Source organism: Hippocampus bargibanti, linkage group LG03 (assembly GCF_051943395.1).
Source record: "Hippocampus bargibanti isolate YZ-2025 linkage group LG03, ASM5194339v1, whole genome shotgun sequence".
NCBI classification, from domain to species: Eukaryota; Metazoa; Chordata; class Actinopteri; order Syngnathiformes; family Syngnathidae; genus Hippocampus; species Hippocampus bargibanti.
This window is the reverse complement of record NC_142736.1, coordinates 4460597-4484597: the sequence shown is the minus strand read 5'-3', so window position 1 is coordinate 4484597 and position 24001 is coordinate 4460597. Positions and strand designations below refer to the sequence as shown.

Below are 24001 nucleotides of genomic sequence, written 5' to 3'. Positions count from 1 at the left end.
GAATGACGACAAGCCCCTTTTGAGCATTGCGCATTTGAAGACAAATGGTGGAACACAGTAAGTTTTGCTATGGAAATAAACTAAGGCGCAATTCATCTTTCCAACATATTTTTTTATTTTGATAAACAAAACAAAATCGTGTTGTATCATAACGGCGGCATCATTTTCATAAACCTGATGTCCATGAAATTCTCTGTGGTTTCACATATTAGTTATCAAATAACACGGCGTACAACTGAGACACGCGATTTATATCAATAACAATATTAATAACAACAATAATAGTAACAATGATCGTAATAATGATAAAAAAAGAGTAACAATACTTGTAATTAAAAAATAAACAAAAATGGTAATAATACAAATAAAGAATATTTTTTTATTGTATTCATAAGCGCCTTTTCAAAACTCTCAAGGACATTATAATCAATAACAATATAAATAATAAACAATTATTAAGAATAATTAACTTATTTTCCTTTCAGCATTTACCGAATTATTTTTAATAGTATATTATTATTTTTTGAAATGGATTGTATATATTTTATTTTATATAATTTCATTGTTGCAATTAATATTATAATAATTAATATATTATAATTAACAAACCATTCATAACTAATAATTAATACTTAATAACTAATAGTGAACTAATGATTATAATTATACTGTTTTAATTATTATAATTAATATATTATGCTAATTAACTGAAAAATAATACTTAATAAATAATAACAATTAACTAATGCTTATAATGACACATTATTTTTAAATTAATTAATAATAACCATAATTATTATTTCAAGCACCTTTCAAAAATACTCTCGGGCATCTTACAATCAAAACAATACAAATAAAACCACAGGTAAAATTATAAATAATAAAATGGAAAAATAGAAAACGAGTATTTAATTTTAAAAAGGCGGGATTTGAATGTGGGAAAAGAATAAAAATAGAAAATGTTAAGTGGGAGCGAGTACAAATGTTTGGTGGCAGAGCAGCTGAAATTCATATCATGTAGGTGGAAATAGCCAGTTAGCAAGCTAGCTAATAGCCAGCTAGCAAGCTAGCTCTTATTTATATTACATCATAGCGGGTCGCATAAAGGATGGACCGTTCAACATATTTTCAACATTTCTCATAACAGAGATGGAAGTGGACTTTACTGAAAATGTGAAATGTGGACGTGTCGCGGCATGGAATTGAAGCGGATTTACGTGGGACAGGAGATGTGAGACAATCTCTTTCGTCAATGGACGGTACAGCCTCGTGTTTACTTTCAACATTTAGCTTGTAGCAGACGTGCAAATTTCACCGTGACCTCCCTGATCCACTGGTGAAAAGGATGCTTTGATCCACTCCTGTTTCATCTAGAACTGCTTCATACAATAAAGAGGCTGCAGAAAATGCTTAAGATTGAATGACTGTCTCTCTTTTTGGTGTCATATTATTTTTTTCTTTTGCTATTAGCTGGCTGACTAGCTATTGACTGGCTAGCGAGCTATTAGCTGGCTAGCTTTCTACCTGAGTTATTCCAGGTTCAGTGGACGCTGGCGCGTGTAGCTGCCGCTGCTCACTCACAGATAAAAAAAAAACGTATCCTGTGATTGTAAAGTGACCTTGAGAGTTTTGAAAGGCGCTTGTAAATGAAATGTATTACAGTGATACCTTGGCTTACAAACTTAATTGGTTCCCAGAGTGTGGAAGGCAAAAAGTGTGTATCCCAAAAATTAATTTTCCATAGGAATCCATTAAAATGAGAATAATCCGTTCCCAGGTCCCCATAAAACATAATTTTCTAATTTTCTAAGCCTTAAAACTACACGAAATATACCTTATTTTATGTATAATAAATGTGCTATGGTATTATAATTAAAGACATAAACTGTACTGTATAATAAAGTTGTTTTATTGACCTTTGTGATGGTCGTTGATGGCTTGATGGAATGGAGTGTCCGTTTTCATTAGCATTAAACACTTGATGAGGAACGTAGCCTTTTTCTTTCACCATCTTGAGGAATGATCCTTTGGAGATGCTTTCTCTGCGATCATTTTACCTTGTTCCTCATCAATTGTGTTCTGTTTAGCTGTTTAACTGAACACTGGGGAGCGAGGAACAGATGACACATTTTTTGGGGGGGAGAATAGCTTCACTCTCTATCTGTAACCCCCCCCCCCACTGCTGCGTTCTTGACCAATCACGTGGCTTTAACCGATGACTGGGGGTGGGGAATGGATGAACAAGCCGGCTGCCATTTTCTTGTTAGGAGAACGGGCTCGTTCGCGAACGACACATCACTCATTGTGGCAGCTCAGTGTGTATCCCGAAAAATAGTTCGTATGCCAAGGTAAAATTGTCATAAATTTAACGTTCGTAAACCGAAAAGTTCGTAAGCCAAGGGGTTCGTAAACCGAGTTATCGCTGTATTATTATTATTATTAAATGACACATCATTTATGGGTTGATCTACTAGAATCTTCCGTCGCAAAAACTACGCCGATGGTTTCTGCCCTTCGTGCGATCTCACGTGTTGTCCCAAATTTGAATGAACGGCAAAACTCGAGCAGGCGAAACGTTTGCCGGCCGCATGCGTCTTCTTGTGCTGAATCAGCGCCGAACGATCCCCGAAGCGTTTGCAGCACAGCGCGCAAGGAAAAGGTTTCTCTCCGGTGTGCGTTCGGGTGTGCGTGGTCAAGTTGGCCTTCTGAGAGAATCGTTTCCCGCAAACGGAGCACATGAATGGTTTCTCTCCGGTGTGAACCATCATGTGTCTTCTCAGGTTCCTTCGATCGCCCAGAGTTCTGCCGCACTGGTTGCATTTCCATTGTTCGTTTCCAGCGCCGTGACTTTTCACGTGTCTGCTCAAAGTGTACTTGGTGCTAAATGTTTTGTCACATTGAGAACATTGAAAATGCGTGTGGTCGTCGCGTGATGTTCTTGCTCCTGCCTGCGATTCTCCGCGGAGATCTCCGTCGCCTTCAGGCTGCGATCGCCGTGAACGCTCGCGTCGGTGGGGAAGACGTCGCCAAGGCTCTTCTTCATGCTCACGCTTCAAAGGAACGCAGGGAGATGGTAACTGGTCGATATCGGCCTCCTCCGTTTCCTCTTTAACACGCACAACCTCGGGATCCTGCTGGTCCACCTTGGAGCTCCGCTCTTGCTGCTCAGAGGGAACATTTTCCTTCACGGCATCTGTAGGACACAAAAAGAAGATGTTAGTTTTGTTCAGCTACGGGGAGATAATCCGAGTAGCATTTTTAAAACAAGCCATTTTCATGCTTAGTAATGGAAACGCGCCTGAGATCATTATGAGGTCTACGACTAGCCTGATTGCCCCATTTGCCGTGCTGTTTTATGAAAATAGACGACATTTGACGACAATTAGGTTAATCTTAGCGAAAGAAAATAGATGGTTTGCTATGGAAGCTATTTTCATAAAACAGCAAAACCCTTCACTAAACCGCCATGGTGGGGTGAGATTCAATTTGGATCGTTCAGACAACATACTGCTTAGGCAACATAGGCTTAGTTATGCTGATGAGGTGACACCTGAGCAAATGGGGCCATCGGGCCAGTCGTAGACCCCATACTCAGGCAGGACAATAGAAGTAATCGGTCAGGACAATGGAAGTAATCAGTGTAGCCGCAGGGAGTAGTACTCTGCTCCCCCCAACCTGAGAGCAGGGACCAATCATAACAGAGTCCGGTACCGCCACATCTGGACAATAGGGATATATATATATATATATATATATATATATATATATATATATATATATATATATATATATATATATATATATATATATATATATATATATATATATATATATATATATATATATATATAGGGCCGAAACTACCAGCAAGACTGTAGTTCGCTGACGAAGCATCTTGGATGAGAAGCGAAACGTCCGACACCTTCAAAGAAGTACAGATGACGGCTGAAGAAACCTTTTTCATCAATTGTATTTTATTTATTGTATTCTATTTTGTGATTGTATTTTATTTATTATAGTCCCTATGCTTGTCTGTGACTGTAAAGTGTCCTTGAGAGCTTAGAAAGGCGCTTAAAATGAAATGTATTATTATTATTATTATTACTCAACATATTTCTTGTGGCGAAGCAAATTTGATTCCTTGACTTGCAGTCTACAAAGAAAAACACACAAGCATTTGTGACTAGTACACAAACTTGTTTGATACCTGACGTGAACTTGGTCATATAAGACAAGGCCCGAGTGAGAATTGAACTCACGACCCCTGGTTTACGAGACCAGTGCTCTAACCACTGAGCTATGAGGCCCTATAGTAAATAACTTTCTGTGGGTTTTTTTTAACTTTTGTTTACGTAGACATTAGTAAGAAATATTGTGCTAAGTCAATTCTCTTTGTGTTTTCTGTAATACCGTACAATAGCTATCTGGATGGCTGGCTAGCTATTAGCTATCTATTGGCTTGCTAGCTACCTTTCTATTTGTCTTACTATTATTAATGTAATTATTATTATTATTATTATTCTATTTCAGTTACTTCCGGGTTGAGCGAACGCTGGCGCGTGTGGCTGCCACTGCTCACCCGCAGAAAAACTTACCTTGTGACTGTGAAGTGACCTTGACAGTTTTGAAAGGCGCTTACAAATGAAATGTATTATTATTATTATTATTAGCATCAAAATGGTTCAAATGGAGTATATAATTATCTAAACATAAGCTCTCATATTTGCTATCTAGCTGGCTAGCTCTCTAGCTGGCTAACTCTCTATTTGCTATCTAGCTGACGATCTATCTATCTAGCTATTAGCTAACTATTAGCTAGCAAGCTATCTTTCTATCTGTTCTATCGATCTAGCCAGCTATTAGCTAGCTATTAGCTAGAAGGCTAGCTTTCTAGTTGTTTGAGTTACTTTCGGGTTGAGTTGCTCACCCACAGATTTAAAAAAAAACTTACCCTGTGACTGTAAAGTGACCTTGAGCGTTTTGAAAAGCGCTTATAAATGAAATGAACGCCACAGACACTTCCCGCAAAAGCGTGCAGACAACTGTAAGGACAAACCTGCTCCAAGCGTCTCAGCTTTCGGCCTGAAAACCGCGTCCAGCATTTGACGTTGTCTCTCGTTCTCTTCTCTTGTCCGGCCAAGTTCCTCCTCGTACTCTGCTACCGTTGTCGCCAAAACTCCAAATATTTCGTCGACGGCTGCGCTTAACCGCTGATTGAGCAAAGCCTTCAGCATTTCGACTTGACACGTTTTCATACACTTTACGCTCGCTCCTTTACTCATTTCCGCGTCTCTTTGTTCACAGGCTAGTTAGCAAGCTCAACCGAGCTAAGCTAAGAGGCGCTAACTAAAAAAAATGTCGAAAGTGCGGGGAGACTGCATGAATCGTCGCATCCGGTCAATAAATCAACTTAATCTGAATCGTCGATTTTTACCTGCTACCAAACTAACCGAATAAATTTATGAGTAAAGCGTTCTACAACGTTTGTGTTGTCGTATGTTGATGACGTCAACGATGACGCGAAACTCCCACCCCATTGATATTTTGAGATCGAATGCGTCGACGTCTTTGATTTATTTTCCCAATTTTAAGCATTATGTTTCAAGTCGGGTAAAAATGATCATCAAAAAACTCTTGGCTAAATTCAACAGGATAGGATTTTTAAATCTAGTTTTAGATCGTCTTCTTTTCCATTTTCCCCCTTTTCCGGCAGAGCAGACAGGATGCATTCTATGGCGTTGCTGCCCTCACCAGGTGTGGAGGTATTATTACACCATTCAGCCTCGGGAGTTATACGCCCTCGCATAAGGCCTCATAGCTCAGTGGTTAGAGCACTGGTCTTGTAAACCAGGGGTCGTGCGTTCGATTCTCACTTGGGCCTTCAACAACATCACTGAATCAGAAGCAAAAAGTAACTCAGGGTACTATTTAGACCCATTAAAATGTGTACGGTAGGTTTTTTTTCCACTCCAAGTAATGGACTTTGCTTTTCACAGTGTTTCATTGCATCACTTGTGTTAGCTAATTAACAGAAATGCTATTATGCGCATTGCAGATTGGGTCTCATAGCTCAGTGGTAAGAGCACTGGTCTAGTAAACCCGGGGTCGTGAGTTCAATTCTCACTGAGGCCTTCAATAACTCTGACTCAGAAGCGAAAAGTAACTTTGTGTACTTTTTAGAACCATTCAAATGTGTATGCTAGTTCTTTTTCGACTCCCATTAATGGACTTGGCTTTACACCATCTTTCATGGCACTACTTTTGTTAGCTTTTTAACAAAAATGCTATTGGAATTGCTTTTAATTTATTTTTCATAATAAGCTAACAAAAGCTTATAAATGAAATTTATTATTATTATTATTATTATTTAACTATTAATTAAATTATTTAATTAATTAATTAAAATATTATTATTATTATTATTATTATTATTATTATTATTATTATTATTATTATTATTATTATTATTATTATTATTATTATTACAAGTTATGTATGCTAGGGAAAACATAAGGCCTCATAGCTCAGTGGTTAGAGCACTGGTCTAGTAAACCAGGGGTCGTGAGTTCAATTCTCACTGAGGCCTTGTCACACAAAACTGATTGCGTTTCAGAAGCAAATAGCAAGTTAGTGACTTTATCAGAGCCATTGGAATTGCTTTTAATTTATTTTTCATAATAAGCTAACAAAAGCTTATAAATGAAATTTATTATTATTATTTAATTATTAATTAAATTATTTAATTAATTAATTAAATTATTATTATTATTATTATTATTATTATTATTATTATTATTATTATTATTATTATTATGACAAGTTATGTATGCTAGGGAAAGCATAAGGCCTCATAGCTCAGTGGTTAGAGCACTGGTCTAGTAAACCAGGGGTAGTGAGTTCAATTCTCACTGAGGCCTTGTCACACAAAACTCAGTTGATTTCGGAAGGAAGTAGCACCTCAGTGCTCTTGTCTAAGCCATTCTAATTAATAGCATATCACTTTTAATTTATTTTTCTACTGAGAGTAGTTTTAAATGAGTTAACAAAAGCTTATAAATGAAATGGATTATTACATATTATTATTATTATTATTATTATTATTAAAAGTTAGGTAACAAACATTCGACTCCCATTAATGGACTTGGCTTTACACCATCTTTCATGGCACTACTTTTGTTAGCTTTTTAACAAAAATGCTAATAGGTACATAGCAGATTAGGCTGCATAGCTCAGTGGTTAGAGCACTGGTCTTGTAAACCAGGGGTCGTGAGTTCAATTCTCACTGTGGCCTAGTCACGTGTGTCTGAGTTCATCTCAGGGGCAAAAAGCAAGTCTATGCTATATAGCTAAACACCTTTAACTTTGAAGGAAAACACGTTTTAATTATTTTTCTACAGCAAGTAATGGACTTGGCTTTTTAAAATCTTTCATGGCACAACTCGTTAACAAAAAAGCTAACGGCCAATTAGCAGATAAGCCCTCATAGCTCAGTGGTTAGAACACTGGTCTTGTAAACCAGGGGTCGTGAGTTCAATTCTCACTGAGGCCTTGTCACACTAAACTGAGTACATTTCAGAAGCAAATAGCAATTTAGTGACTTTATCAGAGCCATTGGAATTGCTTTTAATTTATTTTTCATAATGAGCTAACAAAAGCTTACAAATGACATTTATTATTATTATTATTAGTATTTAATTATTAATTAAATTATTTAATTAATTAATTAGATTATTTAATTAATTAATTACATTATTATTATTATTATTATTATTATTATTATTATTATTATTATTATTATGACAAATTATGTATGCTAGGGAAAGCATAAGGCCTCATAGCTCAGTGGTTAGAGCACTGGTCTCGTAAACCAGGGGTCGTGAGTTCAATTCTCACTGAGGCCTTGTCACACAAAACTGAGTGTATTTCAGAAGCAAATAGCAAGTTAGTGACTTTATCAGAGCCATTGGAATTGCTTTTAATTTATTTTTCATAATAAGCTAACAAAAGCTTATAAATGAAATTTATTATTATTATTATTATTATTTAACTATTAATTAAATTATTTAATTAATTAATTAAAATATTATTATTATTATTATTATTATTATTATTATTATTATTATTATTATTATTATTATTATTATTATTATTATTATTATTACAAGTTATGTATGCTAGGGAAAACATAAGGCCTCATAGCTCAGTGGTTAGAGCCCTGGTCTAGTAAACCAGGGGTCGTGAGTTCAATTCTCACTGAGGCCTTGTCACACAAAACTGAGTGCGTTTCAGACGGAAGAAGCACCTCAGTGCTCTTGTCTAAGCCATTCTAATTAATAGCATATCACTTTTAATTTATTTTTCTACTGAGAGTAGTTTTAAATGAGTTAACAAAAGCTTATAAATGAAATGGATTATTACATATTATTATTATTATTATTATTATTATTATTATTATTATTATTATTATTAAAAGTTAGGTAACAAACATTCGACTCCCATTAATGGACTTGGCTTTACACCATCTTTCATGGCACTACTTTTGTTAGCTTTTTAACAAAAATGCTAATAGGTACATAGCAGATTAGGCTGCATAGCTCAGTGGTTAGAGCACTGGTCTTGTAAACCAGGGGTCGTGAGTTCAATTCTCACTGTGGCCTAGTCACGTGTGTCTGAGTTCATCTCAGGGGCAAAAAGCAAGTCTATGCTATATAGCTAAACACCTTTAACTTTGAAGGAAAACACGTTTTAATTATTTTTCTACAGCAAGTAATGGACTTGGCTTTTTAAAATCTTTCATGGCACAACTCGTTAACAAAAAAGCTAACGGCCAATTAGCAGATAAGCCCTCATAGCTCAGTGGTTAGAGCACTGGTCTTGTAAACCAGGGGTCGTGAGTTCAATTCTCACTGTGGCCTAGTCACGTGTGTCTGAGTTCATCTCAGGGGCAAAAAGCAAGTCTATGCTATATAGCTAAACACCTTTAACTTTGAAGGAAAACACGTTTTAATTATTTTTCTACAGCAAGTAATGGACTTGGCTTTTTAAAATCTTTCATGGCACAACTCGTTAACAAAAAAGCTAACGGCCAATTTGCAGATAAGCCCTCATAGCTCAGTGGTTAGAGCACTGGTCTTGTAAACCAGGGGTCGTGAGTTCAATTCTCACTGAGGCCTTGTCACACAAAACTGAGTACATTTCAGAAGCAAATAGCAATTTAGTGACTTTATCAGAGCCATTGGAATTGCTTTTAATTTATTTTTCATAATGAGCTAACAAAAGCTTATAAATGACATTTATTATTATTATTATTATTATTATTATTATTATTATTATTATTATTATTAATTATTAATTAAATTATTTAATTAATTATTATTATTATTATTATTATTATTATTATTATTATTATGACAAGTTATGTATGCTAGGAAAAGCGTAAGGCCTCATAGCTCAGTGGTTAGAGCACTGGTCTCGTAAACCAGGGGTCGTGAGTTCAATTCTCGCTGAGGCCTTGTCACACAAAACTGAGTGCGTTTCAGAAGCAAATAGCAAGTTAGTGACTTTATCAGAGCCATTGGAATTGCTTTTAATTTATTTTTCATAATAATCTAACAAAAGCTTATAAATGAAATTTATTATTATTATTATTATTATTATTATTATTATTATTATTATTATTATTATTATTATTATTATTATTTAATTATTTATCAAATTATTTAATTAATTAATTAAATTGTTTAATTAATTAATTAAATTATTATTATTATTATTATTATTATTATTAATATTATTATTATTATTACAAGTTATGTATGCTAGCAAAAACATAAGGCCTCATAGCTCAGTGGTTAGAGCACTGGTCTAGTAAACCAGGGGTCGTGAGTTCAATTCTCACTGAGGCCTTGACACACCAGACTGAGTACATTTCAGAAGCAAATAGCAATTTAGTGACTTTATCAGAGCCATTTGAATTGCTTTTAATTTATTTTTCATAATGAGCTAACAAAAGCTTATAAATGACATTTATTATTATTATTACTATTATTATTATTATTATTATGACAAGTTATGTATGCTAGGGAAAGCATAAGGCCTCATAGCTCAGTGGTTAGAGCACTGGTCTAGTAAACCAGTGGTCGTGAGTTCAATTCTCACTGAGGCCTTGTCACACAAAACTGAGTGCGTTTCAGAAGCAAATAGCGAGTTAGTGACTTTATCAGAGCCATTGGAATTGCTTTTAATTTATTTTTCATAATAAGCTAACAAAAGCTTATAAATGAAATTTATTATTATTATTATTATTATTTAATTATTAATTAAATTATTTAATTAATTAATTAAATTATTATTATTATTATTATTATTATTATTATTATTACAAGTTATGTATGCTAGGGAAAACATAAGGCCTCATAGCTCAGTGGTTAGAGCACTGGTCTAGTAAACCAGGGGTCGTGAGTTCAATTCTCACTGAGGCCTTGTCACACAAAACTGATTGCGTTTCAGAAGCAAATAGCAAGTTAGTGACTTTATCAGAGCCATTGGAATTGCTTTTAATTTATTTTTCATAATAAGCTAACAAAAGCTTATAAATGAAATTTATTATTATTATTTAATTATTAATTAAATTATTTAATTAATTAATTAAATTATTATTATTATTATTATTATTATTATTATTATTATTATTATTATTATTATTATTATTATTATGACAAGTTATGTATGCTAGGGAAAGCATAAGGCCTCATAGCTCAGTGGTTAGAGCACTGGTCTAGTAAACCAGGGGTCGTGAGTTCAATTCTCACTGAGGCCTTGTCACACAAAACTCAGTTGATTTCGGAAGGAAGTAGCACCTCAGTGCTCTTGTCTAAGCCATTCTAATTAATAGCATATCACTTTTAATTTATTTTTCTACTGAGAGTAGTTTTAAATGAGTTAACAAAAGCTTATAAATGAAATGGATTATTACATATTATTATTATTATTATTATTATTATTAAAAGTTAGGTAACAAACATTCGACTCCCATTAATGGACTTGGCTTTACACCATCTTTCATGGCACTACTTTTGTTAGCTTTTTAACAAAAATGCTAATAGGTACATAGCAGATTAGGCTGCATAGCTCAGTGGTTAGAGCACTGGTCTTGTAAACCAGGGGTCGTGAGTTCAATTCTCACTGTGGCCTAGTCACGTGTGTCTGAGTTCATCTCAGGGGCAAAAAGCAAGTCTATGCTATATAGCTAAACACCTTTAACTTTGAAGGAAAACACGTTTTAATTATTTTTCTACAGCAAGTAATGGACTTGGCTTTTTAAAATCTTTCATGGCACAACTCGTTAACAAAAAAGCTAACGGCCAATTAGCAGATAAGCCCTCATAGCTCAGTGGTTAGAACACTGGTCTTGTAAACCAGGGGTCGTGAGTTCAATTCTCACTGAGGCCTTGTCACACTAAACTGAGTACATTTCAGAAGCAAATAGCAATTTAGTGACTTTATCAGAGCCATTGGAATTGCTTTTAATTTATTTTTCATAATGAGCTAACAAAAGCTTACAAATGACATTTATTATTATTATTATTAGTATTTAATTATTAATTAAATTATTTAATTAATTAATTAGATTATTTAATTAATTAATTACATTATTATTATTATTATTATTATTATTATTATTATTATTATTATTATTATGACAAATTATGTATGCTAGGGAAAGCATAAGGCCTCATAGCTCAGTGGTTAGAGCACTGGTCTCGTAAACCAGGGGTCGTGAGTTCAATTCTCGCTGAGGCCTTGTCACACAAAACTGAGTGCGTTTCAGAAGCAAATAGCAAGTTAGTGACTTTATCAGAGCCATTGGAATTGCTTTTAATTTATTTTTCATAATAAGCTAACAAAAGCTTATAAATGAAATTTATTATTATTATTATTATTATTTAACTATTAATTAAATTATTTAATTAATTAATTAAAATATTATTATTATTATTATTATTATTATTATTATTATTATTATTATTATTATTATTATTATTATTATTATTACAAGTTATGTATGCTAGGGAAAACATAAGGCCTCATAGCTCAGTGGTTAGAGCCCTGGTCTAGTAAACCAGGGGTCGTGAGTTCAATTCTCACTGAGGCCTTGTCACACAAAACTGAGTGCGTTTCAGACGGAAGAAGCACCTCAGTGCTCTTGTCTAAGCCATTCTAATTAATAGCATATCACTTTTAATTTATTTTTCTACTGAGAGTAGTTTTAAATGAGTTAACAAAAGCTTATAAATGAAATGGATTATTACATATTATTATTATTATTATTATTATTATTATTATTATTATTATTATTATTATTATTATTAAAAGTTAGGTAACAAACATTCGACTCCCATTAATGGACTTGGCTTTACACCATCTTTCATGGCACTACTTTTGTTAGCTTTTTAACAAAAATGCTAATAGGTACATAGCAGATTAGGCTGCATAGCTCAGTGGTTAGAGCACTGGTCTTGTAAACCAGGGGTCGTGAGTTCAATTCTCACTGTGGCCTAGTCACGTGTGTCTGAGTTCATCTCAGGGGCAAAAAGCAAGTCTATGCTATATAGCTAAACACCTTTAACTTTGAAGGAAAACACGTTTTAATTATTTTTCTACAGCAAGTAATGGACTTGGCTTTTTAAAATCTTTCATGGCACAACTCGTTAACAAAAAAGCTAACGGCCAATTAGCAGATAAGCCCTCATAGCTCAGTGGTTAGAGCACTGGTCTTGTAAACCAGGGGTCGTGAGTTCAATTCTCACTGAGGCCTTGTCACACTAAACTGAGTACATTTCAGAAGCAAATAGCAATTTAGTGACTTTATCAGAGCCATTGGAATTGCTTTTAATTTATTTTTCATAATGAGCTAACAAAAGCTTACAAATGACATTTATTATTATTATTATTAGTATTTAATTATTAATTAAATTATTTAATTAATTAATTAGATTATTTAATTAATTAATTACATTATTATTATTATTATTATTATTATTATTATTATTATTATTATTATTATTATGACAAATTATGTATGCTAGGGAAAGCATAAGGCCTCATAGCTCAGTGGTTAGAGCACTGGTCTCGTAAACCAGGGGTCGTGAGTTCAATTCTCGCTGAGGCCTTGTCACACAAAACTGAGTGCGTTTCAGAAGCAAATAGCAAGTTAGTGACTTTATCAGAGCCATTGGAATTGCTTTTAATTTATTTTTCATAATAAGCTAACAAAAGCTTATAAATGAAATTTATTATTATTATTATTATTATTTAACTATTAATTAAATTATTTAATTAATTAATTAAAATATTATTATTATTATTATTATTATTATTATTATTATTATTATTATTATTATTATTATTATTACAAGTTATGTATGCTAGGGAAAACATAAGGCCTCATAGCTCAGTGGTTAGAGCCCTGGTCTAGTAAACCAGGGGTCGTGAGTTCAATTCTCACTGAGGCCTTGTCACACAAAACTGAGTGCGTTTCAGACGGAAGAAGCACCTCAGTGCTCTTGTCTAAGCCATTCTAATTAATAGCATATCACTTTTAATTTATTTTTCTACTGAGAGTAGTTTTAAATGAGTTAACAAAAGCTTATAAATGAAATGGATTATTACATATTATTATTATTATTATTATTATTATTATTATTATTATTATTATTATTATTATTATTATTATTATTATTAAAAGTTAGGTAACAAACATTCGACTCCCATTAATGGACTTGGCTTTACACCATCTTTCATGGCACTACTTTTGTTAGCTTTTTAACAAAAATGCTAATAGGTACATAGCAGATTAGGCTGCATAGCTCAGTGGTTAGAGCACTGGTCTTGTAAACCAGGGGTCGTGAGTTCAATTCTCACTGTGGCCTAGTCACGTGTGTCTGAGTTCATCTCAGGGGCAAAAAGCAAGTCTATGCTATATAGCTAAACACCTTTAACTTTGAAGGAAAACACGTTTTAATTATTTTTCTACAGCAAGTAATGGACTTGGCTTTTTAAAATCTTTCATGGCACAACTCGTGAACAAAAAAGCTAACGGCCAATTAGCAGATAAGCCCTCATAGCTCAGTGGTTAGAGCACTGGTCTTGTAAACCAGGGGTCGTGAGTTCAATTCTCACTGTGGCCTAGTCACGTGTGTCTGAGTTCATCTCAGGGGCAAAAAGCAAGTCTATGCTATATAGCTAAACACCTTTAACTTTGAAGGAAAACACGTTTTAATTATTTTTCTACAGCAAGTAATGGACTTGGCTTTTTAAAATCTTTCATGGCACAACTCGTTAACAAAAAAGCTAACGGCCAATTTGCAGATAAGCCCTCATAGCTCAGTGGTTAGAGCACTGGTCTTGTAAACCAGGGGTCGTGAGTTCAATTCTCACTGAGGCCTTGTCACACAAAACTGAGTACATTTCAGAAGCAAATAGCAATTTAGTGACTTTATCAGAGCCATTGGAATTGCTTTTAATTTATTTTTCATAATGAGCTAACAAAAGCTTATAAATGACATTTATTATTATTATTATTATTATTATTATTATTATTATTATTATTATTATTACTATTATTACTATTTTTATTATTATGACAAGTGATGTATCCTAGGAAAAGCGTAAGGCCTCATAGCTCAGTGGTTAGAGCACTGGTCTTGTAAACCAGGGGTCGTGAGTTCAATTCTCACTGAGGCCTTGTCACACAAAACTGAGTACATTTCAGAAGCAAATAGCAATTTAGTGACTTTATCAGAGCCATTGGAATTGCTTTTAATTTATTTTTCATAATGAGCTAACAAAAGCTTATAAATGACATTTATTATTATTATTATTATTATTATTATTATTATTATTATTATTATTATTATTATTACTATTATTACTATTTTTATTATTATGACAAGTGATGTATCCTAGGAAAAGCGTAAGGCCTCATAGCTCAGTGGTTAGAGCACTGGTCTCGTAAACCAGGGGTCGTGAGTTCAATTCTCGCTGAGGCCTTGTCACACAAAACTGAGTGCGTTTCAGAAGCAAATAGCAAGTTAGTGACTTTATCAGAGCCATTGGAATTGCTTTTAATTTATTTTTCATAATAATCTAACAAAAGCTTATAAATGAAATTTATTATTATTATTATTATTATTATTATTATTATTATTATTATTATTATTATTTAATTATTTATCAAATTATTTAATTAATTAATTAAATTGTTTAATTAATTAATTAAATTATTATTATTATTATTATTATTATTATTAATATTATTATTATTATTACAAGTTATGTATGCTAGCAAAAACATAAGGCCTCATAGCTCAGTGGTTAGAGCACTGGTCTAGTAAACCAGGGGTCGTGAGTTCAATTCTCACTGAGGCCTTGACACACCAGACTGAGTACATTTCAGAAGCAAATAGCAATTTAGTGACTTTATCAGAGCCATTGGAATTGCTTTAATTTATTTTTCATAATAAGCTAACAAAAGCTTATAAATGAAATTTATTATTATTATTATTATTATTATTATTATTATTATTTAATTATTAATTAAATTAATTAATTAATTAATTAAATTATTATTATTATTATTATTATTATGACAAGTTATGTATGCTAGGGAAAGCGTAAGGCCTCATAGCTCAGTGGTTAGAGCACTGGTCTAGTAAACCAGTGGTCGTGAGTTCAATTCTCACTGAGGCCTTGTCACACAAAACTGAGTGCGTTTCAGAAGCAAATAGCGAGTTAGTGACTTTATCAGAGCCATTGGAATTGCTTTTAATTTATTTTTCATAATAAGCTAACAAAAGCTTATAAATGAAATTTATTATTATTATTATTATTATTATTATTATTATTATTATTATTATTATTATTATTATTACTATTATTATTATTATTATGACAAGTTATGTATGCTAGGAAAAGCATAAGGCCTCATAGCTCAGTGGTTAGAGCACTGGTCTCGTAAACCAGGGGTCGCGAGTTCAATTCTCGCTGAGGCCTTGTCACACAAAACTGAGTGCGTTTCAGAAGCAAATAGCAAGTTAGTGACTTTATCAGAGCCATTGGAATTGCTTTTAATTTATTTTTCATAATAAGCTAACAAAAGCTTATAAATGAAATTTATTATTATTATTATTATTATTATTTAATTATTAATTAAATTATTTAATTAATTAATTAAATTATTATTATTATTATTATTATTATTATTATTATTATTATTATTATTATTATTATTATGACAAGTTATATATGCTAGGGAAAACATCAGGCCTCATAGCTCAGTGGTTAGAGCACTGGTCTAGTAAACCAGGGGTCGTGAGTTCAATTCTCACTGAGGCCTTGTCACACAAAACTGAGTGTGTTTCAGAAGCAAATAGCGAGTTAGTGACTTTATCAGAGCCATTGGAATTGCTTTTAATTTATTTTTCATAATAAGCTAACAAAAGCTTATAAATGAAATTTATTATTATTATTATTATTATTATTATTATTATTATTATTATTATTATTATTATTATTATTATTACTATTATTATTATTATTATGACAAGTTATGTATGCTAGGAAAAGCATAAGGCCTCATAGCTCAGTGGTTAGAGCACTGGTCTCGTAAACCAGGGGTCGCGAGTTCAATTCTCGCTGAGGCCTTGTCACACAAAACTGAGTGCGTTTCAGAAGCAAATAGCAAGTTAGTGACTTTATCAGAGCCATTGGAATTGCTTTTAATTTATTTTTCATAATAAGCTAACAAAAGCTTATAAATGAAATTTATTATTATTATTATTATTATTATTTAATTATTAATTAAATTATTTAATTAATTAATTAAATTATTATTATTATTATTATTATTATTATTATTATTATTATTATTATTATTATTATGACAAGTTATATATGCTAGGGAAAACATCAGGCCTCATAGCTCAGTGGTTAGAGCACTGGTCTAGTAAACCAGGGGTCGTGAGTTCAATTCTCACTGAGGCCTTGTCACACAAAACTGAGTGCGTTTCAGAAGCAAATAGCAAGTTAGTGACTTTATCAGAGCCATTGGAATTGCTTTTAATTTATTTTTCATAATAAGCTAAAAAAAGCTTAATAATGAAATTTATTATTATTATTATTATTATTTAATTATTAATTAAATTATTTAATTAATTAATTAAATTGTTATTATTATTATTATTATGACAAGTTATGTATGCTAGGGAAAGCGTAAGGCCTCATAGCTCAGTGGTTAGAGCACTGGTCTTGTAAACCAGGGGTCGTGAGTTCAATTCTCACTGTGGCCTAGTCACGTGTGTCTGAGTTCATCTCAGGGGCAAAAAGCAAGTCTATGCTATATAGCTAAACACCTTTAACTTTGAAGGAAAACACGTTTTAATTATTTTTCTACAGCAAGTAATGGACTTGGCTTTTTAAAATCTTTCATGGCACAACTCGTTAACAAAAAAGCTAACGGCCAATTAGCAGATAAGCCCTCATAGCTCAGTGGTTAGAGCGCTGGTCTTGTAAACCAGGAGTCGTAAGTTCAATTCTCACTGAGGCCTTGTCACACAAAACTGAGTACATTTCAGAAGCAAATAGCAATTTAGTGACTTTATCAGAGCCATTGGAATTGCTTTTAATTTATTTTTCATAATGAGCTAACAAAAGCTTACAAATGACATTTATTATTATTATTATTATTATTTAATTATTAATTAAATTAATTAATTAATTAATTAATTAGATTATTTAATTAATTAATTAAATTATTATTATTATTATTATTAGTATTATTATTATTATTATTATTATGACAAGTTATGTATGCTAGGGAAAGCATAAGGCCTCATAGCTCAGTGGTTAGAGCACTGGTCTCGTAAACCAGGGGTCGTGTGTTCAATTCTCACTGAGGCCTTGTCACACAAAACTGAGTGTATTTCAGAAGCAAATAGCAAGTTAGTGACTTTATCAGAGCCATTGGAATTGCTTTTAATTTATTTTTCATAATAAGCTAACAAAAGCTTATAAATGAAATGTATTATTATTATTATTATTTAATTATTAATTAAATTATTTAATTAATTAATTAAATTATTATTATTATTATTATTATTATTATTATTATTATTATTATGACAAGTTATGTATGCTAGGGAAAGCATAAGGCCTCATAGCTCAGTGGTTAGAGCACTGGTCTAGTGCTAGTCTAGATTTCAGAAGGAAGAAGCACCTCAGTGCTCGTGTCTAAGCCATTCTAATTAATAGCATATCACTTTTAATTTATTTTTCTACTGAGAGTAGTTTTAAATGAGTTAACAAAAGCTTATAAATGAAATGGATTATTACATATTATTATTATTATTATTAAAAGTTAGGTAACAAACATTCGACTCCCATTAATGGACTTGGCTTTACACCATCTTTCATGGCACTACTTTTGTTAGCTTTTTAACAAAAATGCTAATAGGCACATCGCAGATTAGGCCGCATAGCTCAGTGGTTAGAGCACTGGTCTAGTAAACCAGGGGTCGTGAGTTCAATTCTCACTGTGGCCTAGTCACGTGTGTCTGAGTTCATCTCAGGGGCAAAAAGCGAGTCTATGCTATATAGCTAAACAACTTTAACTTTGAAGGAAAACACGTTTTAATTATTTTTCTACAGCAAGTAATGGACTTGGCTTTTTAAAATCTTTCATGGCACAACTCGTCAACAAAAAAGCTAACGGCCAATTAGCAGATAAGGCCTCATAGCTCAGTGGTTAGAGCGCTGGTCTCGTAAACCAGGGGTCATGAGTTCAATTCTCACTGGGGCCTCGACCTATATGACCAAGTTCATATCAGGTGTCAAGCTAGTTTGCATACTACGAACCGGAGGTTGTGTGTTTTTCTTATTCGACTGCAAGTCAAGGGCTGGAATTGGCTTTTTCATAAGAAAACAGTTGGGAAATCTGCTCCTCAGCATTTCCACTGAAACACATCAAAAACATGATGTAGCGATGAAACAAGTGAGAAGAAAAAGCTAACAAACTTGCATCGCGAGACTTAGCTTGTAGTGATGGGAATTGCGGCTCTTTTCAGAGAGCCGGTTCTTTTGGCTCGGCTCACTAAAAAGATCCGGCTATTTCGCCACCCAAATGGCTCCTCAGTTTGTTTGTTTTTTGTTGTTGCTTAAATTAACTACCAAAAATTATGTGAAATTATGTGAAAAACGATTTACTCATGTACAAAAATACACTATATCAAATATTTGTATTGATATGGCGTGAGTTATATGTGCACAGAGAGCATCCACTAACTTTGACTTTCCCTGTGGTTACTCTGGTCTGATGATCAGCTCTCACTAATTTGCTTTTCATATTAATAATACAATCATACCAACTAGTAAAAAATATGATCATTGAATAATAATAACAGCATCATGTGATAACTTGTCCATCTGTCACCTGTATAATTACTGCTAAGTCATGTTTGAAATACTTTGTGTCTGAAATAAAGAGAACCAAGGACAAAAAGCCTGTTACATATTTATTTTTCCAGTGCGGAAATTCCACAGCAGGTCGGTTGAATGGAACACGGCCATCACTGACACGAACGCGATTGTGAAGAGCCGCCAGAAAAAAAAAACGGCCATGACTTCCAAAACTATTGAAAGAGTCCTGCAGGAAGTCAGTGAATTTAAAACAACTCGTCAAATGTGCTCATGACGTCAGCCGGGCGGGTCCTGTGGCTTTATTTCTTAGCGACACACTTGTGTGTCTTCAGATTGTCCTTGCGAGAGAATTTACGATTACACGCGCTACAAGCGAACATCTTCTCACCGGTGTGCGTGGTCATATGTCGGTCTAAATGCGAACGGCAAGTCAATCTCATACCGCACGTTAAGCACAAATATGGCCGCTCATCTGTGTGTGTTCTTTGGTGGCGAACGAACGAGGACTGTACGCTAAAACTTTTCTTACACACCGAGCACGTAAAAGGTTTCTCACCAGCGTGCGCCCGCATGTGCACCGTGAAATATATCTTTCCGGCAAAGCTTTTGCCACACACGGAGCAGGCAAAGGGTTTCTCTCCAGTATGCGTTCTTTGGTGCCGTACAAACGATGAACGGCCGCCGAAACGTTTGTGACAAATGCGACAAGAAAACGGTTTCTCTCCCGTGTGCGTTCGGGCGTGTACCGTGAAGTAAGTCTTCAAAGCAAATCTTTTACCGCACACGGAGCAGGCGAAAGGTTTTTCGCCAGCGTGTGTTCTTTTGTGGCGGGAAAACGTGGAAAAAGCACTAAAGCGTTTATTGCAAACCGGGCATGAGAAAGGTTTTTCACCCGTGTGAATTCTTGTGTGTACCACGAAATGCGCCTTTTCCCCAAACCGTTTCCCGCACAGAGAGCAGGGGAAGGGTTTCTCACAAGAGTGCGTTCTTTTGTGTCGGACAAATGACGAACGACCGTTAAAGCCTTTGTTACAGACTAAACAGGAAAATTGTTTTTCTGCCGTACGTCTTCTCTCGCGTATCGTCAAAAGCGACTTAGGAGCGAAATGTTTCACACGGACGTGACAGGAAGATTTATTTGGGCCGGAGGATTTTTTTACGCGGGTTTCCAAATGTGCACTTTGACTCGCTATCGTATCGGGCAGCGAGCAGTGTGTATTCAAAACGGTCGGTTCGCTGTGGTTTCTGGTGTGTCTCACCAAATTGCCTTTCTGAGAGAATTGTTTGCCGCAGAGTGAGCAGGAAAACGGTTTCTCACCAGTGTGAGTTTTCTTGTGACGGATGAACGACGAGCGACTACTAAAACTTTTGCTGCAGGCCGAACACGAAAATGGTTTCTCCCCGGTGTGTGTTCTCGTGTGCGTGGTCAACACTGACTTACGAGAGAATTCTTTTCCGCACACCGAGCAGGAAAAGGAATTCTCACCCGTGTGCGTCCTCATGTGCTTCCTCAAATGCGAATTTTGACGGAATCTCATCCCACAGACTGAGCATTGTTTCTTCAGCGCGGTGGGTCGCGTGTGCGTTCGTGTGTGTCGGATTAAATTTCCCTTTTGGGAGAATTCCTTACCGCACACGGAGCATGAAAATGGTTTCTCTGCTGTGTGCGTTCTAATGTGCATTTTCAAAGCGGAGTTGTTGCCAAAGCTTTTTTCACACTGGGAACATGTCCAGCGTTTTCTGTCAGTCCCACCCGTTGTGTCACCTTTACAACTTTCTTCATCCTCATCGGTGCTATCTGCTTGGGATCCAGCGTCACCTTCTTCATCTTCACTTTTCACGATGACACGAATAAATGGCAGAGTGGTGATATCCTCCTCCTCCTCTTCCTCTTTAATATCGGGAGTCCTGAGAGCCCCCTGCTCCACCCTGGAGTTACGCACATGCCGCTCAGCACGAAGATCTTTCTCACTGACGGCTGCAAGACACAATAAGACAAGCACGCGGCATGCGATTAGGACAAATCAAGTCAGTCAAAATTGTACGATAAACCGAGACGTTCGAAAACCGATGTTTGACTGTATTTGGGAAGAAAAGTGAGAAAGATTGAGAAGGGGCTGCAGGTGGGAGAACCCCCCTTGCAGGATGATCGCGCTGCAGTGGATTCCGAGTGGTTTTAGTATTTCTTTGCATCTTTTGGTAAATGCAACTTTGGCTGCTTGAATGTAAACTGATAGGTACCATTCTAGCCCATTGTCAAAATCATTCATGCTTTCTCGTATGTTTTTTTTTTTTATTATAACATAGCACTGTTTGTTTCTGTCCCGCCTTCTTTCAGTGAAATCGAAAGAGTTAAAGAAAGGAATTAGGAAAAAACAACGTGTCTCCTTTTTTTATATTTATATTAAAGACACTAAACTATTTGTGATAAAAATGTGATCGAACCTTCTTTGTGTAATCCGTCTGCAGGCTTCACAAAAACGGAGTCCAGTTGTGGTTCGATCTCGTCTTTGGTTCGACACACTTCTTCCTCGAACTCTTCTTTAACACTTTTGGCACACATTTTTAAACACTAATCGCAACACTTTCGCCTTCTCCTTTGCTAAGCGACGTGTTAATGCTAACGTCGGCCCCTCTTTGTTTACTATCATCAAGCGCAGCTCGGTTAGCTCACCGGGTCTGAAACTACACTCAATCGACCATGAAGAATTAACTACACGGGAAAAAAATATTTTGAAATAAATACATCCACACGGAATAAATAAATCCCAAAAGAACAGATAATCCGTCGCAAACAATAAAAATCTCGCTAACTTTTCGTTTATATTCGTCTTTGTCGTTTTCCCGGATTCGACATCTTCGTGTTTCAGTTAAACGGTAGTTGACAAGCCAGCTTTGTGTACATGATCGCCACCTATCGGATTATTTGGAGTGATTCACTTGCAAGGGGGGGGCATAAACGGAATTAGTATATGCAACGTTCTACAGTCAAATGTGGGTTTTCCACCACAATCCGTTCTAGAAACACGTTCTAAACCTAATTTGGTCTTAAAAACGAAATATTTCCCTTTATAATCAATGTAATAAATGTCTGTTTTTTAATAGCGATTGAACAATACAAACACGTCAATTAAGCGAAGGCTACACGAGGATGATGCATCGGTTGCATAAAACGCGACGCAAGGCAGGAAACGGAAGTGAGTCGAGTGGTGCATTCAGGTGCGCTCAGTTATTGTTAAGACTATATTGTCTCCATGGGGGACCCGAGCGACCCAGATGGATCTGTATGAGGTGAATAAAACGGAGCGAATTGAAACTATGGCATCCTTGTTATCTCATCTGAATACTGGTATGTTTAAAGGACAACCGACGCCTCCGGACAAGTTGTGTGACACAACTTGTCCAGAGGCGTCGGTTGTGATTTTTACAAATTATGGACACAACTTGTGTCCATAATTTGTAAAAATCACTTCAAATGAATTCTACTGAGCGTATTTTACAAATATTCCATCACATATAGCTATATTTCACGTTTTAAGACTCGCACTGAATATTCAGGAAGTCTTGTTATCGAGTTGGTGAAGATTCCACACGTGACGTCACGTCTGGAACGCCCCTGACTGAGAAAGTTACACACAATGCATTTTGGGTACTTTGTTTGGTCTGAAAACATCGTGTTGATGGCGAAATAAAACACATAAATAACGCGATGGTGAATCGTTGTGTGTTGCACCAAGACTACTATTTGACACAAATTCCCAGCAGACGAATCAGCCCATTTCCAATGGAGCTTGGGCGCCATCTTGTGCAACTATTTGACACAAATTCCCAGCAGACGAATCAGCCCATTTCCAATGGAGCTTGGGCGCCATCTTGTGCATTTTCTGGGACGCTACATTGGAATCGTGACAGCTCGAATTGATCCGGAAGGACTTCTTTAATCAATTGCAAACATTTATGCTTTACTCTTAAGAACTATTTGAATCATATTCATAACTGGATGAGTAACAAGAAAGCATCTTCTCCCAATCTGAAGCCATTGTTTTCATTCTAGACCAAGTCAAGACGTCGTGGCTTGACGTCACGAACAAGGGGGCGGGACCTTCTAAAACTCGCCATTACCGAGGTCATTTTGAAGTAGTTTTGGGACACTTTAACTCATTTTTTATTGGTGTTTTGCATTTCACTAAAAATATCCGCCTGTGTGTTTTGGGTATTTTAGATGCTATAAAACGTTTTTCTGATGTCAGTCAGGAAACAAAAAAATGGTGTAGTTGTCCTTTAATAACTGAGAGAGTAGATCTTGTAGCCTCTTGTCGCTATTTTATCTCTCCTTTATATTTCAGTCTGAACACGCAACAAGTGTTTCGGTCAGGGTGACGTCAGAGAATTGAAACGTAACTAATTTATGACTTTTTATTTGTTTTAAATATACCCAGGTGATAAACCGAGGCATAAAAAAATTGACATTTTTGGTCGAAAATCAAATTGGTCGAGAACTGACATGATCGATAACTGAGGTTTGACT

General features: G+C 34.8%; 2 protein-coding genes and 41 non-coding genes across 43 annotated transcripts; 40 read left to right on the top strand and 3 right to left on the bottom strand.

Moving 5' to 3' along the window:
- Positions 1-710: 710 nt before the first annotated feature.
- Positions 711-5499, bottom strand: LOC148900073 (uncharacterized). The gene is made up of 2 exons (XM_088991712.1): positions 5057-5499; positions 711-3193 (listed from the first exon to the last, which is right to left on the bottom strand). Exons 1-2 carry the CDS (start codon positions 5280-5282, stop codon positions 2493-2495), a joined length of 927 nt encoding a protein of 308 aa, XP_088847838.1. The 5' UTR covers positions 5283-5499; the 3' UTR covers positions 711-2492.
- Positions 4235-4307, bottom strand: trnat-cgu (transfer RNA threonine (anticodon CGU)). The gene has a single exon. It is a non-coding gene; the product is annotated as a tRNA-Thr (tRNA).
- A 309-nt stretch (positions 5500-5808) lies between the features above and the next one.
- On the top strand, positions 5809-5881 carry trnat-ugu (transfer RNA threonine (anticodon UGU)). The gene has a single exon. It is a non-coding gene; the product is annotated as a tRNA-Thr (tRNA).
- A 178-nt stretch (positions 5882-6059) lies between these two features.
- trnat-agu (transfer RNA threonine (anticodon AGU)) lies at positions 6060-6132 on the top strand. Its single transcript has one exon. It is a non-coding gene; the product is annotated as a tRNA-Thr (tRNA).
- A 381-nt stretch (positions 6133-6513) lies between these two features.
- On the top strand, positions 6514-6586 carry trnat-agu (transfer RNA threonine (anticodon AGU)). Its single transcript has one exon. It is a non-coding gene; the product is annotated as a tRNA-Thr (tRNA).
- Positions 6587-6844: 258 nt separating this feature from the next.
- On the top strand, positions 6845-6917 carry trnat-agu (transfer RNA threonine (anticodon AGU)). The gene has a single exon. It is a non-coding gene; the product is annotated as a tRNA-Thr (tRNA).
- Positions 6918-7218: 301 nt separating this feature from the next.
- On the top strand, positions 7219-7291 carry trnat-ugu (transfer RNA threonine (anticodon UGU)). Its single transcript has one exon. It is a non-coding gene; the product is annotated as a tRNA-Thr (tRNA).
- Positions 7292-7476: 185 nt separating this feature from the next.
- Positions 7477-7549, top strand: trnat-ugu (transfer RNA threonine (anticodon UGU)). Its single transcript has one exon. It is a non-coding gene; the product is annotated as a tRNA-Thr (tRNA).
- A 279-nt stretch (positions 7550-7828) lies between these two features.
- Positions 7829-7901, top strand: trnat-cgu (transfer RNA threonine (anticodon CGU)). Its single transcript has one exon. It is a non-coding gene; the product is annotated as a tRNA-Thr (tRNA).
- A 288-nt stretch (positions 7902-8189) lies between these two features.
- Positions 8190-8262, top strand: trnat-agu (transfer RNA threonine (anticodon AGU)). Its single transcript has one exon. It is a non-coding gene; the product is annotated as a tRNA-Thr (tRNA).
- Positions 8263-8584: 322 nt separating this feature from the next.
- On the top strand, positions 8585-8657 carry trnat-ugu (transfer RNA threonine (anticodon UGU)). Its single transcript has one exon. It is a non-coding gene; the product is annotated as a tRNA-Thr (tRNA).
- Positions 8658-8842: 185 nt separating this feature from the next.
- Positions 8843-8915, top strand: trnat-ugu (transfer RNA threonine (anticodon UGU)). Its single transcript has one exon. It is a non-coding gene; the product is annotated as a tRNA-Thr (tRNA).
- Positions 8916-9100: 185 nt separating this feature from the next.
- On the top strand, positions 9101-9173 carry trnat-ugu (transfer RNA threonine (anticodon UGU)). The gene has a single exon. It is a non-coding gene; the product is annotated as a tRNA-Thr (tRNA).
- A 266-nt stretch (positions 9174-9439) lies between these two features.
- Positions 9440-9512, top strand: trnat-cgu (transfer RNA threonine (anticodon CGU)). Its single transcript has one exon. It is a non-coding gene; the product is annotated as a tRNA-Thr (tRNA).
- A 321-nt stretch (positions 9513-9833) lies between these two features.
- trnat-agu (transfer RNA threonine (anticodon AGU)) lies at positions 9834-9906 on the top strand. The gene has a single exon. It is a non-coding gene; the product is annotated as a tRNA-Thr (tRNA).
- A 187-nt stretch (positions 9907-10093) lies between these two features.
- trnat-agu (transfer RNA threonine (anticodon AGU)) lies at positions 10094-10166 on the top strand. The gene has a single exon. It is a non-coding gene; the product is annotated as a tRNA-Thr (tRNA).
- Positions 10167-10409: 243 nt separating this feature from the next.
- Positions 10410-10482, top strand: trnat-agu (transfer RNA threonine (anticodon AGU)). Its single transcript has one exon. It is a non-coding gene; the product is annotated as a tRNA-Thr (tRNA).
- Positions 10483-10746: 264 nt separating this feature from the next.
- trnat-agu (transfer RNA threonine (anticodon AGU)) lies at positions 10747-10819 on the top strand. Its single transcript has one exon. It is a non-coding gene; the product is annotated as a tRNA-Thr (tRNA).
- Positions 10820-11120: 301 nt separating this feature from the next.
- Positions 11121-11193, top strand: trnat-ugu (transfer RNA threonine (anticodon UGU)). Its single transcript has one exon. It is a non-coding gene; the product is annotated as a tRNA-Thr (tRNA).
- Positions 11194-11378: 185 nt separating this feature from the next.
- trnat-ugu (transfer RNA threonine (anticodon UGU)) lies at positions 11379-11451 on the top strand. Its single transcript has one exon. It is a non-coding gene; the product is annotated as a tRNA-Thr (tRNA).
- A 279-nt stretch (positions 11452-11730) lies between these two features.
- Positions 11731-11803, top strand: trnat-cgu (transfer RNA threonine (anticodon CGU)). Its single transcript has one exon. It is a non-coding gene; the product is annotated as a tRNA-Thr (tRNA).
- A 279-nt stretch (positions 11804-12082) lies between these two features.
- Positions 12083-12155, top strand: trnat-agu (transfer RNA threonine (anticodon AGU)). Its single transcript has one exon. It is a non-coding gene; the product is annotated as a tRNA-Thr (tRNA).
- Positions 12156-12486: 331 nt separating this feature from the next.
- Positions 12487-12559, top strand: trnat-ugu (transfer RNA threonine (anticodon UGU)). Its single transcript has one exon. It is a non-coding gene; the product is annotated as a tRNA-Thr (tRNA).
- A 185-nt stretch (positions 12560-12744) lies between these two features.
- Positions 12745-12817, top strand: trnat-ugu (transfer RNA threonine (anticodon UGU)). The gene has a single exon. It is a non-coding gene; the product is annotated as a tRNA-Thr (tRNA).
- A 282-nt stretch (positions 12818-13099) lies between these two features.
- Positions 13100-13172, top strand: trnat-cgu (transfer RNA threonine (anticodon CGU)). The gene has a single exon. It is a non-coding gene; the product is annotated as a tRNA-Thr (tRNA).
- Positions 13173-13442: 270 nt separating this feature from the next.
- trnat-agu (transfer RNA threonine (anticodon AGU)) lies at positions 13443-13515 on the top strand. The gene has a single exon. It is a non-coding gene; the product is annotated as a tRNA-Thr (tRNA).
- A 343-nt stretch (positions 13516-13858) lies between these two features.
- Positions 13859-13931, top strand: trnat-ugu (transfer RNA threonine (anticodon UGU)). Its single transcript has one exon. It is a non-coding gene; the product is annotated as a tRNA-Thr (tRNA).
- A 185-nt stretch (positions 13932-14116) lies between these two features.
- Positions 14117-14189, top strand: trnat-ugu (transfer RNA threonine (anticodon UGU)). Its single transcript has one exon. It is a non-coding gene; the product is annotated as a tRNA-Thr (tRNA).
- A 185-nt stretch (positions 14190-14374) lies between these two features.
- trnat-ugu (transfer RNA threonine (anticodon UGU)) lies at positions 14375-14447 on the top strand. Its single transcript has one exon. It is a non-coding gene; the product is annotated as a tRNA-Thr (tRNA).
- A 226-nt stretch (positions 14448-14673) lies between these two features.
- trnat-ugu (transfer RNA threonine (anticodon UGU)) lies at positions 14674-14746 on the top strand. Its single transcript has one exon. It is a non-coding gene; the product is annotated as a tRNA-Thr (tRNA).
- Positions 14747-14978: 232 nt separating this feature from the next.
- trnat-cgu (transfer RNA threonine (anticodon CGU)) lies at positions 14979-15051 on the top strand. The gene has a single exon. It is a non-coding gene; the product is annotated as a tRNA-Thr (tRNA).
- A 306-nt stretch (positions 15052-15357) lies between these two features.
- trnat-agu (transfer RNA threonine (anticodon AGU)) lies at positions 15358-15430 on the top strand. Its single transcript has one exon. It is a non-coding gene; the product is annotated as a tRNA-Thr (tRNA).
- A 248-nt stretch (positions 15431-15678) lies between these two features.
- On the top strand, positions 15679-15751 carry trnat-agu (transfer RNA threonine (anticodon AGU)). Its single transcript has one exon. It is a non-coding gene; the product is annotated as a tRNA-Thr (tRNA).
- Positions 15752-15980: 229 nt separating this feature from the next.
- On the top strand, positions 15981-16053 carry trnat-cgu (transfer RNA threonine (anticodon CGU)). Its single transcript has one exon. It is a non-coding gene; the product is annotated as a tRNA-Thr (tRNA).
- A 270-nt stretch (positions 16054-16323) lies between these two features.
- trnat-agu (transfer RNA threonine (anticodon AGU)) lies at positions 16324-16396 on the top strand. Its single transcript has one exon. It is a non-coding gene; the product is annotated as a tRNA-Thr (tRNA).
- Positions 16397-16631: 235 nt separating this feature from the next.
- On the top strand, positions 16632-16704 carry trnat-cgu (transfer RNA threonine (anticodon CGU)). The gene has a single exon. It is a non-coding gene; the product is annotated as a tRNA-Thr (tRNA).
- Positions 16705-16971: 267 nt separating this feature from the next.
- trnat-agu (transfer RNA threonine (anticodon AGU)) lies at positions 16972-17044 on the top strand. Its single transcript has one exon. It is a non-coding gene; the product is annotated as a tRNA-Thr (tRNA).
- Positions 17045-17275: 231 nt separating this feature from the next.
- On the top strand, positions 17276-17348 carry trnat-ugu (transfer RNA threonine (anticodon UGU)). Its single transcript has one exon. It is a non-coding gene; the product is annotated as a tRNA-Thr (tRNA).
- Positions 17349-17533: 185 nt separating this feature from the next.
- Positions 17534-17606, top strand: trnat-ugu (transfer RNA threonine (anticodon UGU)). The gene has a single exon. It is a non-coding gene; the product is annotated as a tRNA-Thr (tRNA).
- Positions 17607-17886: 280 nt separating this feature from the next.
- On the top strand, positions 17887-17959 carry trnat-cgu (transfer RNA threonine (anticodon CGU)). The gene has a single exon. It is a non-coding gene; the product is annotated as a tRNA-Thr (tRNA).
- A 567-nt stretch (positions 17960-18526) lies between these two features.
- Positions 18527-18599, top strand: trnat-agu (transfer RNA threonine (anticodon AGU)). The gene has a single exon. It is a non-coding gene; the product is annotated as a tRNA-Thr (tRNA).
- Positions 18600-18784: 185 nt separating this feature from the next.
- trnat-cgu (transfer RNA threonine (anticodon CGU)) lies at positions 18785-18857 on the top strand. The gene has a single exon. It is a non-coding gene; the product is annotated as a tRNA-Thr (tRNA).
- Positions 18858-19555: 698 nt separating this feature from the next.
- On the bottom strand, positions 19556-22624 carry LOC148900032 (uncharacterized). The gene is made up of 2 exons (XM_088991599.1): positions 21919-22624; positions 19556-21451 (listed from the first exon to the last, which is right to left on the bottom strand). The coding sequence occupies exons 1-2, from the start codon at positions 22034-22036 to the stop codon at positions 19773-19775; spliced, it is 1797 nt and encodes a 598-aa protein (XP_088847725.1). The 5' UTR covers positions 22037-22624; the 3' UTR covers positions 19556-19772.
- Between the last annotated feature and the right edge of the window lie 1377 nt (positions 22625-24001).

Bases quoted from the DNA above. Each gene is read 5' to 3' on its own strand.
- LOC148900032 (XM_088991599.1), bottom strand. From the start codon at position 22,036: ATGTGTGCCAAAAGTGTTAAAGAAGAGTTCGAGGAAGAAGTGTGTCGA. The intron at 21,452-21,918 runs GTTCGATCACAT...TGTGTCTTGCAG, and splicing joins AGACGGATTACACAAAGAAG to CCGTCAGTGAGAAAGATCTT.
- LOC148900073 (XM_088991712.1), bottom strand. From the start codon at position 5,282: ATGAGTAAAGGAGCGAGCGTAAAGTGTATGAAAACGTGTCAAGTCGAA. The intron at 3,194-5,056 runs GTTTGTCCTTAC...TGTGTCCTACAG, and splicing joins AGCTGAGACGCTTGGAGCAG to ATGCCGTGAAGGAAAATGTT.